The following is a 17,076-nucleotide window of genomic DNA, read 5'->3' on the forward strand; positions in this document are numbered from 1 at the left end:
GTTTCCAAAAAATCTTTATATCTTCAAAGTAAAAGATGATCTCAAACCCATTTCTGACCTCTGAGATGCCCCAAGTGCTTCATAAGATTTGAAGTTCATAAAATTTGAAAGCGTTATATTCAACCACTAAAATTCTGAGTAAGGTTTTCCGAACTGAAGTAAAAATGTCTCACACTAAAAGCCAACTTCATGTCAGACTTGCGAAGATAAAATAATTCATTTGCTTCTACTGATTGAGAACGTCCCATAAGGTTCACTCATAACTTTATATCTTCCACAGAGGGAGAAGGCAATGCATTTATTGTTGCTTCTATACTCTTTGCTTCTAATGATTGAGATATATCCCATAAGTCAATTTCCAGTACTACAGTATACTAGTGAAAAGTTTTAAGTTCATCTGACATAAATGAACACTGCAAGAGTTAATGCAACACTGAGGATTTTGCCATACAAGGACGATTTATTCTCATTCATGTATTTTTAATTAAATGGGATATAAATTCTTAATAAACTATTATTGATCATGTTACTGGATGAGACCGCCTGCTTGGTAGGTAAGACTGTAAAAGTGCTGATTACTATTTCATTAAGTGCAGCACATTTCTCCTATGATGAGTATGTATATCTGAGAGTAGATATGATATTGTTGTGTCTGGATTTTCCTGGGGCCTGGTGCCTGGATGATGGTGATAAAAGAGCCATTGTTTAATAGTAGACTAAATTGGTATATCCTGGTTAAGTTTAGAACATAACCTATTTGTATAAAAATTCATGCAATACACAGAGTGCAACCCTGAACAGAACCAAGGACAGGTGAGGCTTTGCCGTCCTTTTGAACTTACCTGTTGGTCGTGTGCATTCACATACCCCAAGAAGCATCAAGCTGACATCATGCTGTTTCTGCCACACACACAGACTGTAGCACTTCTCACATTACACACTAAGATCACACACAGTCAAAACCAGGGCAAGAGGTGAAATGTCAGGGTCAGTGTCACACCGTGAGCAGCTCACGTTCCCACCGATTCAGCCTCGATGTTGTGGAGAGCAGCAAGCCAGAGAAAGGAGACGCTTCCATTCATAGCCTGGGGTGGTGAACGTCTCACCTCCGTGCTACCAAATGGAAAACTGTGTCAGCGTGTACACTTTTTCCAATGTCTCAGTCACTGCTAGGAAAGGTGTGTTGACACACACACAACCCTAGGCTTGTAAATCTTTAAACACAAGCTGTCATTTTAGTGCAGCTGCCCTACATAATACATGCTAGACAGAGACAGATGTAATGATCATTCCATTTTCCACACTGCTGTTCCCAGCGAAAGCAGGAGTACTCCATTAAACAGCCTTTGCTCCGTTTTTGTTCAATTTCAACGTTATTGGTGTGGAGGCATGCATTTATAAGGGAGAAGGATATCCTGTCACATAACCAGAGAGTTACCTCCTTCTACAGCATACTACTTTTATTCAGGCAAAGTTTTCAATGTAAGTGGGTCACTATTAAAAAAGAAAGAAAGAAAGAAAGAAAGAAAGAAAGAAAGAAAGAAAGAAAGAAAGAAAGAAAGAAAGAAAGAAAGAAAGAAAGAAATCAACCTCATGTGAGTTATCAGATGTTGCACGATATGACAGGAGACATGCTGAATCCCAACTGCTGATTGACAGAACAACGAACAGCCTGAACCTGCTGAAAAAAAGGCATCATAATGAATTCCAGCACACATTTGCAAACGGACACTGATCTACAGTATGAATGCCATCAGATAATCAGATAAGACCACATTAAGGATTCTGCACGGTTCAGTTGCGTTAAGGATGTAACATGTGACATATTTTTTTTGCATTCATACCCACAGAGTACCAGGGAAAAGAGAGATTATAATCTATTAGGTTGTTAAACTGATTACACGTTTCGAAAAAATGAGTGAAGCGAGGTTGTCAAAAATAGCTTTAATGATGATTAGATTAATCAGAGCTTAGAGAGGACCTCAGATGCTGACAAAAAGGTCATCCCTGTACGAGCTGGAAACACACACACACACACACACAGATGCTGTTATTGTGTTAACATGCCTCACTCTACAGGTGCGATTTTGCCCTTTACCCCAGCACTATGTTTTCTGTCAAGTGTAGCAGATTTTTACTGAAGTGTTTCTAATATGAATGACTAATCCCTGGCTATTCAGCCTCATCTGAATTTTGCTGTGTCTTACAGAAATGTGGTATTTTTATTTTTCTTCTCCCCGGCCAATTTTAATCAAACATGAATAACTAGAGTGGCATTAAAACTGACTGCACAGGTCTAGTGCTCCCTCTGGTGCACAGACATTTTAAAACCATCATGCAGCTTGCTGTTTCTGCAACACATATACATCCCACACAGCTAGCTTTCACCGACTCCATCTTGTTAAATCCTTATCAATTAGGAGCAAGTGCCGATATGTGACGTAGATAAATTGAGTATCATGCACCTCCTTTTCATCCCCCAGATTATGAATAGAGGAGTGGAGCTGGGAGTATGAAAGAATTTTCTTGCACTTTTAATAGAGTAGAGAAGATGTGAGACCTGTAGAGCAAACAAATCTTATGACATGACAAAGTTTCCTAGTGGCCCCTAAATCCAATGCAATTTGAACAACTCCCATTTTACTATTGCAAATGGCTTCTATTTGAAATAAAATATTTTGATTCCAGCTCTGTTATAAATACAGTCAGGTTTATTTCAGTGGGTTTTTTTAAATTTATTTCTGAGAGTGAAGATGATAATGGAATGAAATGGTGGTGAGAATTGCAACTCCATATCATACCAGTAGAGGACATTGTCCTCAAACATTTCCCTCTGGCACAGAAAGGCATTCACGGCATGCACTGCAGCGGAGTTTGTAGGATATGGTTTGTTTTTATTCTGTAATGACCTTGATATTCTCTTGGTCAGATTACCTTGTTCAGAAACCAGTGTGAAATGACCTTGCTGAGAACGCTGTGGCGTCATGGAGTTACTAGGTAGCAGGTGACCCAGCTGTGATGGCCGAGTGGTTAAGGCGTTGGACTTGAAATCCAATGGGGTCTCCCCGCGCAGGTTCGAACCCTGCTCGCAGCGAAAGGACCAATTTTGGTAGTGATAGCTCAAGTGATAAAACAGAAAGTTCAAATCCCACCACCCCTGCTGGTGCCAGCCTTGAGCAAGCCACAACTGTTGATTTAATATGTAATAAGTGCAAGAAGGGCGTCTCCCAAATGCTGTGAATGTACATAATAGTAGAACAGTGGCCTCATAGTTGGTCTGAGGGACAACCTGGCATCTGTGAAGTATAGGTAGGGGCTCTGGGATTTAGTGGTTAGGACCTTTACCTTATACAACTAGGTGTGGAGGTTTGATTCTTGCCTTCACCCTGCGCTCTCCCTGTGCTTTGAGGGTTTCTAAAGTCATGCGGGCCATAGGTGTGTCCCCTGCCTTTAACTCCGACTCCAGTGGAATAGGCTATGGGGTCCCTTATAATCCTGTGTAGGTAGAAAAAATGGATGGATTGGGGAAATCACATCTATTATTATATTGTATTTATTGTTTGGTTTTTGTATTTATTATCATATTTAAATGGACACTTGAACTGAATGGGATTAATCCAAACCCAAAGTAGGTGTATAGTAAATATCGATTTGGACTGATGTATTGGTGGAATGTTCAGGAATATAAAGCACTGTGCTAGGCGTTTTTTGTTATTCACATTATTAGAGTGTTTTTGTCCTGCCGTTGGGAAGAGTGGTCAGGCCGCTGATATGAAAAATGTTGGCGAAGGTGCGTCTCAAGAAGTTGGAGCAGTTGCTGCTGGATGGCCGTCAGAAGACCCTGAGCTCCCTGAGTGTCGAGACCCTGCTGGATATTCTCATATGTTTATTCAGCAAATGCATCAGTTCGTCATTGAATCAGGAGAAACACGTGACCGAGTTTTTAGAATGGGGTAAGTGTTGGACATACCAGTAGAGGACATTGTCCTCAAACATTTCCCTCTGGCACATAAAAGCATACACTGCAGTGGAGCTTGTATTTTATTCTGCAATGGCCTTGATATACTCTCTCAGATTTCTTTTTTCGTAAACCAGTGTCAAATGACCTTGCTGGACACGCTGATGACGTTACTAGGTAACCTGCAGACCAGCTGTGATGGCCGAGTGGTTAAGGCGTTGGACTTGAAATCCAATGGGGTTTCCCCGCGCAGGTTCGAACCCTGCTCGCAGCGAATGGAGCAATTTTAGTAGTGATAGCTCAAATGATTAGAAAGAAGGTGGAAGTTCAAATCCCATCACCCCTGCTGGTGCCAGCCTTGAGCAATGCCCTCATCCCACAACTGTTCATTTGTATAATAAGTGCAAGAAGGGCGTCTCCCAAATGTTGTTACTATGCATTATAGTAGAGCGGTGGTACTCAAGGAACAACCCGGCATCTGTGAAGCAAGGGCTCCGGGATTTAGTGGTCAGGACCTTTACCTTGTATAAATAGGTTTGGAGGTTTGATTCCTGCCTTCACCCTGCGTCCCCCTGTGCTTTGAGGGTTTCTAAAGTCATGCGGGCCATAGGTGTGTCCCCTGCCCTAAACCCCGACTTCAGTGGAATAGGCTCTGGGCTCCCCATGATCCTGTGTAGGTAGAAAAAATGGATGGATTGTGGAAATCACATCTATTATTATACTGTTTTTATTGTTGGGTTCCTGTATTAATTACGATATGTAACTGGACTCTTAAACTGAATGGGATTATTCCAAACCCAAAGTAGGTGTATAGTTAATATCGACTTGGACTAATGTATTTGTGGAATGTTCAGGAATATAAAGCACTGACCTGAGTGGTCAGGCCGCTGATATAAAAAACGTCGGCGAAGGTGCGTCTCAAGAAGTTGGAGCAGTTGCTGCTGGATGGCTGTCAGAAGACCCCAGGCTCCCTGAGTGTCGAGACCCTGCTGGATATTCTCGTATATTTATTCAACAAATGCAGCAGTTCCCCACTGAAACGGGAGAAACACGTGACCGAGTTTTTAGAATGCGAAACTTGTATGATGTGATTTTTTTTTTCTGTAATGACCTTGATAGTCTCTTGGTCAGATTTCCTTGCTCAGAAGCCAGTGTCAAATGACCTTGCTGGACATGCTGTGGCGTCATGGAGTTACTGGGTAACACACAGACCAGCTGTGATGGCCGAGTGGTTAAGGCGTTGGACTTGAAATCCAATGGGGTCTCCCCACGCAGGTTCGAACCCTGCTCGCAGCGGAAGGACCAGTTTTGGTAGTGATAGCTCAAATGATAAGACAGAAAGTTCAAATCCCACCAGCCTTGAGTAAGGCCCTCAACCCACAATTGTATGATAAGTGCAAGAAGGGCGTCTCCCAAATGCTGTAACTATGCATTATAGTAGAGCGGTGGTACTCAAGGTACAACATGTCATCTGTGAAGCACAGGAAGGGGCTCTGGGATTTAGTGGTTAGGACCTTTACCTTGTATAAATAGGTTTGGAGGTTTGATTACTGCCTTCACCCTGCGTTCTCCCTGTGCTTTGAGGGTTTCTAAAGACATGCGGGCCATAGGTGTGTCCCCTGTCCCCCCGACTCCAGTGGAATAGACTCTGAGCTCCCCATGATCCTGTGTAGGTAGAGAATGGATTTATGGATGGTGGAAATCACATCTATTATTATACTGTATTTATTGTTGGGTTCTTGTATTAATTACCATATTTAACTGGACTCTTAAACTGAATGGGATTATTCCAAACCCAAAGTAGGTATATAGTTAATATCGACTTGGACTAATGTATTGGTGGAATGTTCAGGAATATAAAACTCTGTGTTTTAAAACCTGGTTAAATTAAACAGTCAAATCAATTGGGCAATAAGCCTCATTTCTGAATGACCATTTCCTCCGTAAATGTGCCGTGTTTGGGTTGGTTCACAGCAACATTATATGAAACTATTAAAAATGGATGGAATTATAATAGATTTAAGAGGGTTTTTTTTGAGGACCATTCAGTTTAGGGACACTTTTTCCTCCCAAGCAGTTTACAGCCGAGACAGGACACACCTGAGCAGATGAGAGGTTAACGGTCAGGTTTTCTTTTCTCTGTAGATGTCCATTGGAGTCCAAGACTATAAGACTATAAGTTCAATAAATTTTGTTTTTTCTTTTTCATTTAAAATTGGAAATAAAAAGAAGGCTTGAGAATTTTGACATTTTTAAAGCGGATATATTATATGTTAAATATCTTGAATTAATTAATTAATGTTAACTGCAAAAACTTTTCTTTGTGCTTAATCTCTTTGAGTGAGGTGTGTATCAGACACTCCGATGGACTGACTTGTGGAGTCCATGCCAGCTCGAATGGACACTGTAATTTAAGCAAAAACAATTTAAATAAATAAACAAATAAATAAATAGGGGGGGGGGGCACATACCAAATACTAAGAATTCATGGCCACTCCTTATTAGATTAGATTACATTCAGCTTTATGATGTCACTTTTCTAAAATCCATGTAAAAAAGTAATGAAATACAGTCTCCTCTCTTTCGAACACACCAGATGTCCTGCTGTTATAACCTGCATTATGTCCTAAAGGCATTCGTATGCGCATGTAAACAAATGTTATGAATGACATGCTACTAACATTCACACTCATTACATTGGAAGAATATCTAAAGGCAACTTTTTACACTTTTTAGGAGCCATACATGAAACTCGCACAGGAGACGTGGTTTGTGAGAGGATGACAGAAATGGATGGTGGAATATAGGGAGCTTACCGGCGATGAGGTCAGTGCTAGCCGGCTCCCAGTATGTGTCACTCAAACAATGACGTCACATCTGCTTGGCTTTTCCGGTATGGGGTGGGTGGAGCTCCGGTGTCCCGGGTCTGGATTCTTTACTGGGAGAGAGAGAGAGAGAGAGAGAAAGACGAGGCTGGACGCAGACAGGCTCACCGGCTAACGCTGGGAGAAATACCGACTCAAAAAAAGAAAAGAAAGAAAGAGCACCACTCCCAATGCACGTGGAGGTTCTTTTTATTTAAAAGAAACTCATTTTCGGGATATTCACGGGAAAGAATATGGACGTCCGGCCAAGCTGATATTCGACGGGATAGAAAAGCCTCCCATCCCTGTTTCTTTCAAAGTGAAAAGTGTCGGGATTAACGTTAGCCCAAGCAATAATGGAAGCTGCGGGGCCTGGCGCGTGAAACGGTGACGGCTCGGGAATAAGCGCTGCAGCGTGCTCAACCGATTCGGGAGCGTCGTTTTTTTAGCGAGCTGAACATAATGTTAGGCTTGTTTTGCTAGCTAGCTAGCTAGCTGAATGGCTAGCTAGCAAGTTGGAGTCTGGGACTTCAGTGCTCCACCTCGGCCCAACAGAGATTTATTATTTCCCCCCCCTCTCGCGCTGAGCCCTCGCGCAGGATTGTCTCGCGCTAGCCGCCGCCGGTAATCCCTTTGGGGGAAGGCGTTTTTTTATTATTCTCGTTATTAGAGTGTTTTGTCCTGTCGTTGGGAAGAGTGGTCAGGCCGCTGATATAAAAAAAAATGTCGGCGAAGGTGCGTCTCAAGAAGTTGGAGCAGTTGCTGCTGGATGGCCGTCAGAAGACCCCGAGCTCCCTGAGTGTCGAGACCCTGCTGGATATTCTCGTATGTTTATTCAACGAATGCAGCAGTTCGCCATTGAAACGGGAGAAACACGTGACCGAGTTTTTAGAATGGGGTAAGTGTTGGACAGTGTTAAACCCATTTGATTACTGATTACTGTTTTAGCCATGCACGTAGCCAAGGTGCTGTCATGGTGCCTCATCAGTGATCTTACATCTTCCAGAGTAAAATCCTTCTCCTCCTCCTCCTCCTCCTCCTGCTGCTGCTGCATCCTTTATCCTCAATCTGTTCATAATGTTTACCTCTCTGCCATGTCACTATTACATTACTAATGACCTTGGCTTATCTCCGCGTACATTCCTCTTAAAACTGGTGATTTAATGTCAGGAGAATTCAATACATCGCTGACTCAACAGTGATGACCACTTCCTGTTCTAGGTCGATCAAAATCCACCCACTTAAAACAATGCAGGATGTAGCCAGGTATAAATAGATTATGGCTTAGTGAATAATTAACAGCGCCACACCAATGCCGTTCCCGTTCCTCCCAAATGATCATTATTTTGGCCACCATCACATTTACAGCGGCTTGCTCAGAACTCTCCTGTGCTTATTATGCACTTTGTCAAAGTCCACTTCAGACTGGACCCAGGGGCAGCTACATGTCTGAATGGGGCAGGCAGCACAATGAGAGGATTCTCTACATGGGAGTGTTTCATTATCGTCAGTAATGAGATTACACCCCAGTGTCTCTGCTGCAGAAAAGAGCTCTGGTGTCCTTGAGGAACCCATCTCCGGCAGGCAACACACTGCATCCCTGGTGCTCACAGAGAGCTCAGAGTGTGACTCAGGATCCAGGAGTCAGGAAGTCGGTCTGTGTCCATCTGTGCGAGTCTGCTTACCCTGCTGCATGCTCATTCACTTCCTGCCAGGAGTCCTGATTGTTTTAAAAAAAAAAGGAGGAAATTGGAGGTTCAGTAAACAGGATAAAAAACTAACTACTCACTATCTAGTGAGTGGACTACTCACTACCCTGATCATTAGTGTTTTCACTGCTCCCTGATTGACCTAATCAGAGCTGAAGTGGGTGTGTTAGAGCAGGGGAAGCACTAAAATCTGGGGTACTCCAGGAGCAGGGTGGAAACCCATGGCATAGAGGATACAGTGTAGTGCCTGATGTTAAGAAAGTTCCTCTTGAGTAATCACTCAAATGATAGAACCTGGTTGTTTTTTTGTGCATTGGGTTCAAATGTTCCAGACAGCAGGGATGCAAACTGCACTACTTTCATGTTAATTGGTTTATTTCCCACAAGCTTTGCAGCACAAACACTTAGCTTTAGGGAATCTGTTCACAGCCATTTCCAAAAAGCATTGCAACATAGAGATCCCTGTTAAAGAGCATCAATAAAGCGAGCATCACATTGAATGGACGCTTTAACATGACCGTAATGTTGGGATGCCTCCATTTTTGAGAAACAAGGTTGTAGCATCATGTAAGATCAACCCATCACTGACACACTTTTGAGGAATCAAGATGCTCACAGATTTCGGTAAGAGAGAAAGAGAGAGAGCTTTTGGTCTGGAGATGATTATGCATTTAAGCCGTATAGCAATGCAGGCTCGAGCAACGAGGGGAAAAATATCGACCGGTTTGGATATCTATAGGAGAAATAGTTGCAGTGTTTATGGAGCATGTGATTAAAAACATATCTCGCATTGAGCATCTCTCTGGATACGACACATTGTGTACCAGCTGAATGTTTAAACATATCTGTGGTGATTACAGGTAAACAGCATCGGGCTCTGTTCACTCGAGGCATGTTGCTGAGCAGGTTATGCTTCTTTCATTCTGAAAGAGAGAGAGAGAGAGCAGGGAGGAGGCATAGGAAACAGTGCTGCAGCTCTCTGCCTGGCATTTCCCCATGGGATCAGCACTGTTAATCTGTGCCAGTCTCGAACATCAAAGCCACTGCTAGTCAAGCATGCTGTGCCTCTGCTAAGGCTTTAACTAGACGACACTTCACTTCAGGACCCTACCCTCTGCCGTCACGCTAGATTTTCAACAGTATATAGTGGGCAACGAAAAAGAAACACTCACTTTGTCAAAGGCCACCTCAAGCTGGACCCAAGGGCAACTTCGATGTTCGTAATCTTTCTCACTGAGCTACTGAACCCCACCCTGTTTTTTTTCTTTCTTTCCCCTTCGACAAAAGAATACATGGTATGTGAAAAACGTACGTCTCCGAAACTAACCAGATACGAGCGTAGTACGAAACGCCGAATCAAGGATTAGTGTTAACCTAGAGGAAGAGAAGAGGAGAAAGGTGTGTAAGAGCAACCATTAGAGCAACATTTTTATAATGGTAAAGATGCAGCCTCATATTAAAGCAGTCTTGGACGTCATTCGTAGCACCCCAAGCACTCATAGTAGGGTCCATAAAGCTATGGGTCTGTGGAAAAAATACCCTCTGTTATACAATTTGTATTTATTGTTATGACGTCTATTTAAATTGAACGGCTTAAATCCAGATCAAAATCTCAGACATGTAGAGCTATAAATAACGTGAGGAACAAAAAGCTCTGTGGCTTCGCAATGTTCTTTTACACATTTAATAATGTGTTTAATAATTTAACTAATGCTCATAAAATAAAACCGTTCTAATGTGTGGTCCCTGATTGCAGAAAGTTTTATATCAGTTTTTAGGTGTTTTTAGTTAAGTCTCGTCAGCGAACCCGGGTGTAAATGTTATCTCTCAAGACTTTGATCTCTGATTCTTGCATTTGCTCTTATGATGGACTCTATAATCTAAGCTCAGTGTGCTCTTCTTTATTTATTTATTTATTTATTTATTTATTTATTTATTTTTTGGGCGAAGGGTGCTTAATGAAGGTCTAATAACAGTCTCGTTAACGCGAATCTCTTGGGGTGAACTGGAGTTGTAAAAAGCCGCTCCGAATGTTCCACTGTGTAAAATTGAACCAGTCGAACAGTTTGCAGAAAACTGTAGCACAGCACAGCATGATCGTCAATTATATGCCGTGTAGCTGCATAGTTTACTGCGGCCTAATAAACAATCCCTTATTTTCGTTGGCTAATTTTATCTTTGCGTTCTGGCAGACGCTGTAGCAGATGAAATAAGTGCTCTGTCTTGTAGCCTGGATTTACACCTCTCTGGAGGCTGTTAATGCAATTGCATTAGATTCAGACAAGCTTCAGTTTAAGTTTTCGCTTTAGAGTTAGATCGAAACGTACAAAGGCGGCTATAGCACCTGCGAGACACCGCACAAAATCCGTGAGCGACGAGTAATGTTACTTTTAGAAGAACTCGTCCAAAGTAACACACGAGGGAGGTCATTTGATTGAACGATGCTTGCTTGATAGCGGAGTCATTGTGAATGACTGGATGGTAACGTCAGCATGTTTTTTCCCCTCTAAATAGTGATTGAAACGCATTTCTGCCATCTACCTGGCCTCTGAAAAGGTGCCTTAGTCATGATTTTGGATTTTACTGCAACTCGGCAAAACATTTTTTTTTTTTAGTCGTCTCCTTCTGGACTCGCCCTAAATTGCAGCTATCAGATGCACAGAGGAACAGGGTGTCGCTGGCCAGAACTGAACAAAACCGCTATATCAGTTTTGAGCTACAAGCAAGAACACTGCCACGCTAGTTTTATATATAATACATATATATTTGATTTTGAGCTGGTTACCAAGTTATCAATATTGACCAGTGTAAGAGATTTTATGGAAAAGCTCTTCTCCGGATCTTCCTGAGGAAGAAGAACAGTTTGTAATTTGTTATTTTTGTGCAAAGAGGAAGTTTAGTTTTCTCCACCTGTGTGTGTTTTATACATCATACCATCAGTGAAATGGTAATATTTTTAAGTCTAGCTCATCATACCATTAATGTTATAAACTATTACACTCCTAGTTAATGGACACATTCATAATCCACCATGTGGGTCACTGAGTACAAGAGCTTATGCATAAAGGGAGGAACTGCAAAGTCTGCATCTCCCATTACGCTGGAAACGTCTGCTATGTCGTCCACCGCGGGTGTTTTCACAGCCTGACGTCTCCCATCTGCCGGAGCGAGCCTGCTGATTTATTACATTAGGCTAATCATGTTTAATGTGCAGATCATCGCGGAGAGTCAGATACCTCACTTCTGCACCGGGCTTGGAAAGACTCAAAATGTTTACTTTTCCATTACAGATCATAATTTGCATTACCCCAGTCTGTTAACATGTAGCACCTGTTAGTTGGGTGGGAGTGGAAACTGATGCACACATGTTTTATAAGTGTGCTGTTCTTAGGAAACAGACATGTCAGATATTACATGAGTAATTGACATGATCTTGATTTTCTAAAATATTGCAGGAATCTTTGTGCTTTGTGTTTCCATGTGCTTTGTATTTCCTCCTTTTCCACAGGAATTAGCTAATTTGAGAACTATTAAACTAATAATATAAAAGTTTTAAAATGAAGAGAGCTGTTTAGTTTTGCAAACAAGTCGCACTGAGCAGATTTAAAAATTACACACCAGGAAAAATGGCAGCAATCATGAAATATTTAAAAGTGCATCGGAAAATTCCCTGGGTAAAAAAAATATCCTTTAAAAAAAAAAAACCCTCAAAAACATTTATACTGAAAACCGAAAGCATCCTTTTTGTCTGATGGATTGCGGTGTAAAACTTGATCCCTTAAAAGTTCATGCATCATTCCTTTTTAAGATTAGATTTGAGTGAATTGAAGGCTTACTGGTAGCATCACTGGTATTCATGATCAATAGGAAGTGCTTCTTAATGGCAGTAAAGAGCTGCTGTATGTTTCTGAAGCACATCTTTTGTAACACAGAGTCTGTGTAAAAGCAGTGCATTGAGGCCAACCGATGGACTGATGGGTAGACCACTCGTGGATGAGAAAAGGGCAAGGAATGTACTCAAGATATATTGCTTGAGTTTTAAGTAAAGCTGCCGCCCATGTCATTGAACATGATGCGTTATATTTTCACATCCTTGTCAGCATGGGCACGACACACACACACACACCGACACACACACACATCCAGATGTATATGTATATATGGGAGAGCAGGAATGGAGTTGAGTTTGTTAAACCATTCTGTTCTGCATATAGAATTCAGAGTTTATAGGCATTATATCATATGAGATGAAAGCTCATCATGAGCTGAATTGGAGATCACTTCACTTTTGCATAACTTTTCTCAACATTGAGCATCGCTGGACACGCCCACATCTAGTCACCAATTGCTGAAGTCACCAGCTCTCACTGACCATCAAAGATCTCTAGTTTCTTTGTTGCTGCAAGTCAATAGATCACCACCTTCGCTCTCACTGATAACCAGGACTCATCATTGGACCTAATTATGTTTAAAGCCTGAAAGAAATGGTGAAGTAGTAGATAAGTAGTGAAGCTTCCTCCTTTTTCCAGCAAAACCAGTCTAAATCAGTGTCCCACTGTCCGTACAGAGCAGGGTTTAAAAAGCAGGTGTAAGTCATGGTTTGCGGCGCAGGATGATTAATCCACCAAGGTTTCCAAAGGCCAGCCCTATAAATAGGAGTAGACTTTGAATTTGGGTGGGATGGTGACTTGCAGCCCAGCTGGCTTTTGTTGTGTAGCCACAGTGGCTTGTGAAGCTTTTTCGGTCCAGAAGTAGTAATAGTATGTCCTTTAAACCTGTTCAGTTCTTATGACAAAGACATCAGCTTCAGTACATCCATCATGCCGTATAATAATATCACCTTATATTTATAGCTCAATCAAAAAGAGGAAATTATTCTAATTAGTTTCAATAATAATTTATTAGATTTAATGTTTGTCATTGTGATGTAAGATTGCAACTTTATATGGTTTCTTAAAACCTTGGCAAAGATATAGTAAAAGCAAGCATGAATGCTTGATGAGAAACTGTTTATTTGCAGAAACTTGGCTATGCCCAAGAAATGTTTTTCAAAAATAGTTTTCTTGCTAGCTAATAACAAAGAACCAGCTAAGCAAAAAAAAGCTAGCTCGCTGTGAAGGAAAAATGCTACCACTCATGGCGAAGTAGGGTTCGTTTATTCTGTAAACACAGTGTCCTCAGATAAACCTCAGCTAATAGCCATGGCTGCATCGCCCACTGTGAGAGAAGTGTATATAAACTCCTTTTGTGTCTATCAGTGCACTTGCTATCTAGATTGACATGCTTTATTCCATTACATTAGCTACCATTTATAGCCTAGCTCTCCAAGCAGCCAAAACATGGAGCTGGGCAGCACATGGGAGATTTATTTGTCTGGTGAGCTAACTAATGGATTTGAGCTCGTCACCCCCTGATTCTGGCTGGCTGTCACTGGAGAAACCCACCAAATGAAGCTAGCAAGCTTTAGAGAATTTATCCGAAGCTAGATAGCTAGCGTGTAGCTTAGATTAAGAAAAATGTTGTCATGCTATCAAATCTCTCTCACTGGCTATGACAAATATATTTGAGTCAGAATTGCTTGCAGACAGCATGGCTTGATTTGAGGAAAAAATTTTGTAGGGGTGTGCATGCTACACTTTTGCTCGCAGACGAGGTATACACCCAACACAAGTTTAGTAACTTTGACTTCACACACACATTGATGGATGATTAACTGGATTCAGGGATCTGCTGCACGTGACAACAGATTCATATGACGACTTCTCTGACTCTCGTTGGCAGTTTCTCATCGTCATTCTTGCTTGGGGTCCAGAGTACACAATTCACTGGTGAGAAAACCAAACATGCTTCAAAACAACTGCGCACATGCAAATGCTCGCATATGGAGAATGTCGCATTGGATTGTGTGCAGTGTATGATCTGGGAGATAAACACAGGAATAAATCCATTAGATGGGTGTAATGAATCCGAGCAGGGAATTTATTTTTAATGCGTTTGAGAAATTTTTCGATTGAATGATGTTCTGACATTTGGCCTCACCTTTCGCACTGATTTGCAGCACATCGAGAAACTTTTCTCATTCATAATCACTAGCGGAAATGAATGTTCTTCACAAAACCGCATGTTATTTGAACAGCGAAAGTGTAACATTCTTGCGTTTCGGACAGAAAGTTCCTGTCAGCGCGGCAGGCTCGGGAATGTGACGGGTAAACTCGGCCATTATTTCTAATAAAGCATCTGTGTTGTCCTTAACAGTAAAGGAAATAGGGAGTCAGGACCAGGCTTGTCAGGAATGTCTTTGCAAACAAATAGCACATTCTCTCATGCAAATATCCCTACAAAAGTACAGATGAGATTCATTGTTGGCAAAAGGGTTGCTGCTTCTCCCTGAAGGTTTTTGAGTCATTTTTTAACTTCATTAAAAAAAGTTGTTGCTGTCCCTGAGAGGCTAAAGTCACCTGACTTGGAGCAATGGCACGACTAAAGAGAATTCCATTCATTCCTGAAAATATCCTCCCCCAACTCAAGGCATGTGTAGGCGGCCTATCCTTCCCCCTCGCTTCCCCTCCTCTGTTTCTCTGCTTCTAGGCACAAGGCCACAGGCATGACACGGATTAGCCGATCAGGACGCCTATATTTCTCTTAAAGCCCTGGCTCATAGACCCAAGCTGTCCCTCATACAGTAGTGCTCTTTGAGACACCTTGGTGGCTTGGGTTCTCAACCCACAGAGAGAGACACAGCTATGTAGAAATGTTAAACATATAGAATATATAACTTTTCAGATACATAAGTGTTTTTGTTAAAATGCACTTGGATGGAGATTGTAGGCAGGGTTTAAATTTTTGGCCTGCTCAAGTTCATACTAGCGCACATATTTTTACCCATCATGCCCACACAGGCTCGATTAGGTGCTGCATCCTAATCCTCACACTTTTCGACCCTCACTATAAGACGATTGGCTGTTGGATGGTTCATACGTTTTTGCAAGAATTTCGCAACGTTTACGCTGTTGACATGAACTTAGAAATGTCAGCGCCTCGTATTTGCCTCTCAAGTGCGGCTTGCATTTTTATGTATTTTTTTTTTTTGTGAGCTCTTTCATAAAGACACATGGGTGCGGTTCTATTATGCGTCCTCTGCCATAAATCCCTGTCATTTGAAAGGGCCATTAGGTATAAAAGCATGACTAAGTAATGAAAGTTGCAGAGGCTATGCCCTTGACCCAAGCTGTGTTCTCCATCAAGAAATGTCACTGACCCTTTCATGCCTTTGGTGATTGTTCTCATTGTTCCCATGTGGTGGACCACAGCAGCTGCTTTCCAACACTTTCTGTGAGGGCTCCCGGTTGTCCTTCATGCTGCCATGGGATTAACACCATGGAGTTATCATGAAGCTGGCTTGAAATGAAAAACTGTAAGACTTCTAGTAAATGATACTGCTTTTATTTATCTACTATAAGACATTTCTGATGATGTGATGCATTTTTGTCTTAGCTATATCTAGCTGTATTATGCTCCGTTATTGGTGTTTTATAGTAGACTGAGCACTCTCCTGTCTTTCCTAGTTTTTTTTTTTCCTGATCCTGTCTCTATTCACATTAAAAGAGAGCTTGTATACGACAGGATAAGATAAAAACCATGGTTTCCTGAGACCAGGTTTTACTTCCATGTTGGTAAACAGTAAATGGGAACTGATTGCAGATAGGAACTGAAGTTATGAGTAGGGAACTGATGAAATGCCGAACCACAAGCACTGGAGGATTGGTTTCAGGAATGATGCAAGCCACTTGGATTTATCACTTTACCGTGTTATACACCTAGTTTTGAGAAAATCTCAAATTAAATGTTGCTTGTTGCTGAAATCATATCTCTGCATCATGCATGTATGTAGAAGGTTAATGGTCAGCTGTCACTCTATTGCTTGCTAGTATGAACACAGGGTAATAATTGCAGGAGTCGGTGGGCTTGATCAGACTTTTGCGGGGTGAGTGGGGGGGGGCTGAAACACACCTCTACAATGGATTACTGAAATCTCATTCTGTTATATAATTTCATTACTTAAGCCTAAAGTGTTTGATCATAACCTATGAGATCAGGTAAGAATAGTGAACAAGGGGTTAAGTTCTGAAAACTATTGTTCTGGTGATATGCACTGATTAGCCTAAACAAGTGTGTATTGTACTTGACAATGGTGTCTGTGTGAGAAATTACTGGCAGAAAGTTAATGGACATCGCAATGACTTTATATGCATTAATGCTGTTAGTGCATTATGCATTAGTCCCAAATTAATACCAAGTCACTACTTATGCACCCTACTGAGGGTAGAACATTACTGTCTTTTACCTAGAAGATAAAAGGACAGGCTGCCAAAAGTCTCAGTACAGCATTGGGCACCACACATCTCTAGATCTGTCCTAAAGGTTTGTTCCTCCAGATGATATGCAGTCAGTTGTTGTTTAGCGCTGTCTAACACGTCAGCCCAAGATTTCATGTGCTCAACTGTATTGAGATCCAATGATTGCGACGCTCATAGCAGATGATTTA

General features: G+C 41.6%; 1 protein-coding gene and 3 non-coding genes across 6 annotated transcripts in view; all 4 read left to right on the top strand.

Annotated features, from left to right (window-relative positions):
* The first annotated feature begins 3,012 nt into the window (after nucleotides 1-3,012).
* On the top strand, nucleotides 3,013-3,094 carry trnas-uga (transfer RNA serine (anticodon UGA)). The gene has a single exon. It is a non-coding gene; the product is annotated as a tRNA-Ser (tRNA).
* Nucleotides 3,095-4,150: 1,056 nt separating this feature from the next.
* On the top strand, nucleotides 4,151-4,232 carry trnas-uga (transfer RNA serine (anticodon UGA)). The gene has a single exon. It is a non-coding gene; the product is annotated as a tRNA-Ser (tRNA).
* A 940-nt stretch (nucleotides 4,233-5,172) lies between these two features.
* Nucleotides 5,173-5,254, top strand: trnas-uga (transfer RNA serine (anticodon UGA)). Its single transcript has one exon. It is a non-coding gene; the product is annotated as a tRNA-Ser (tRNA).
* Nucleotides 5,255-6,875: 1,621 nt separating this feature from the next.
* Nucleotides 6,876-17,076, top strand: part of cdc42bpb (CDC42 binding protein kinase beta (DMPK-like)) — a 57,351-nt gene continuing 47,150 nt past the window's right edge. For 2 of the 3 annotated variants that reach the window (XM_058378707.1, XM_058378708.1), the window contains exon 1: nucleotides 6,877-7,720. In XM_058378707.1, the coding sequence (XP_058234690.1) occupies nucleotides 7,546-7,720 (175 nt within the window). In that variant the 5' untranslated portion in view covers nucleotides 6,877-7,545. Of the gene's footprint in view, nucleotides 7,721-17,076 lie in introns of all 3 variants that reach the window. The other variant, XM_058378709.1, reaches the window with a different exon arrangement.

Source organism: Hemibagrus wyckioides, linkage group LG25 (genome assembly GCF_019097595.1).
Source record: "Hemibagrus wyckioides isolate EC202008001 linkage group LG25, SWU_Hwy_1.0, whole genome shotgun sequence".
NCBI lineage: Eukaryota > Metazoa > Chordata > Actinopteri > Siluriformes > Bagridae > Hemibagrus > Hemibagrus wyckioides.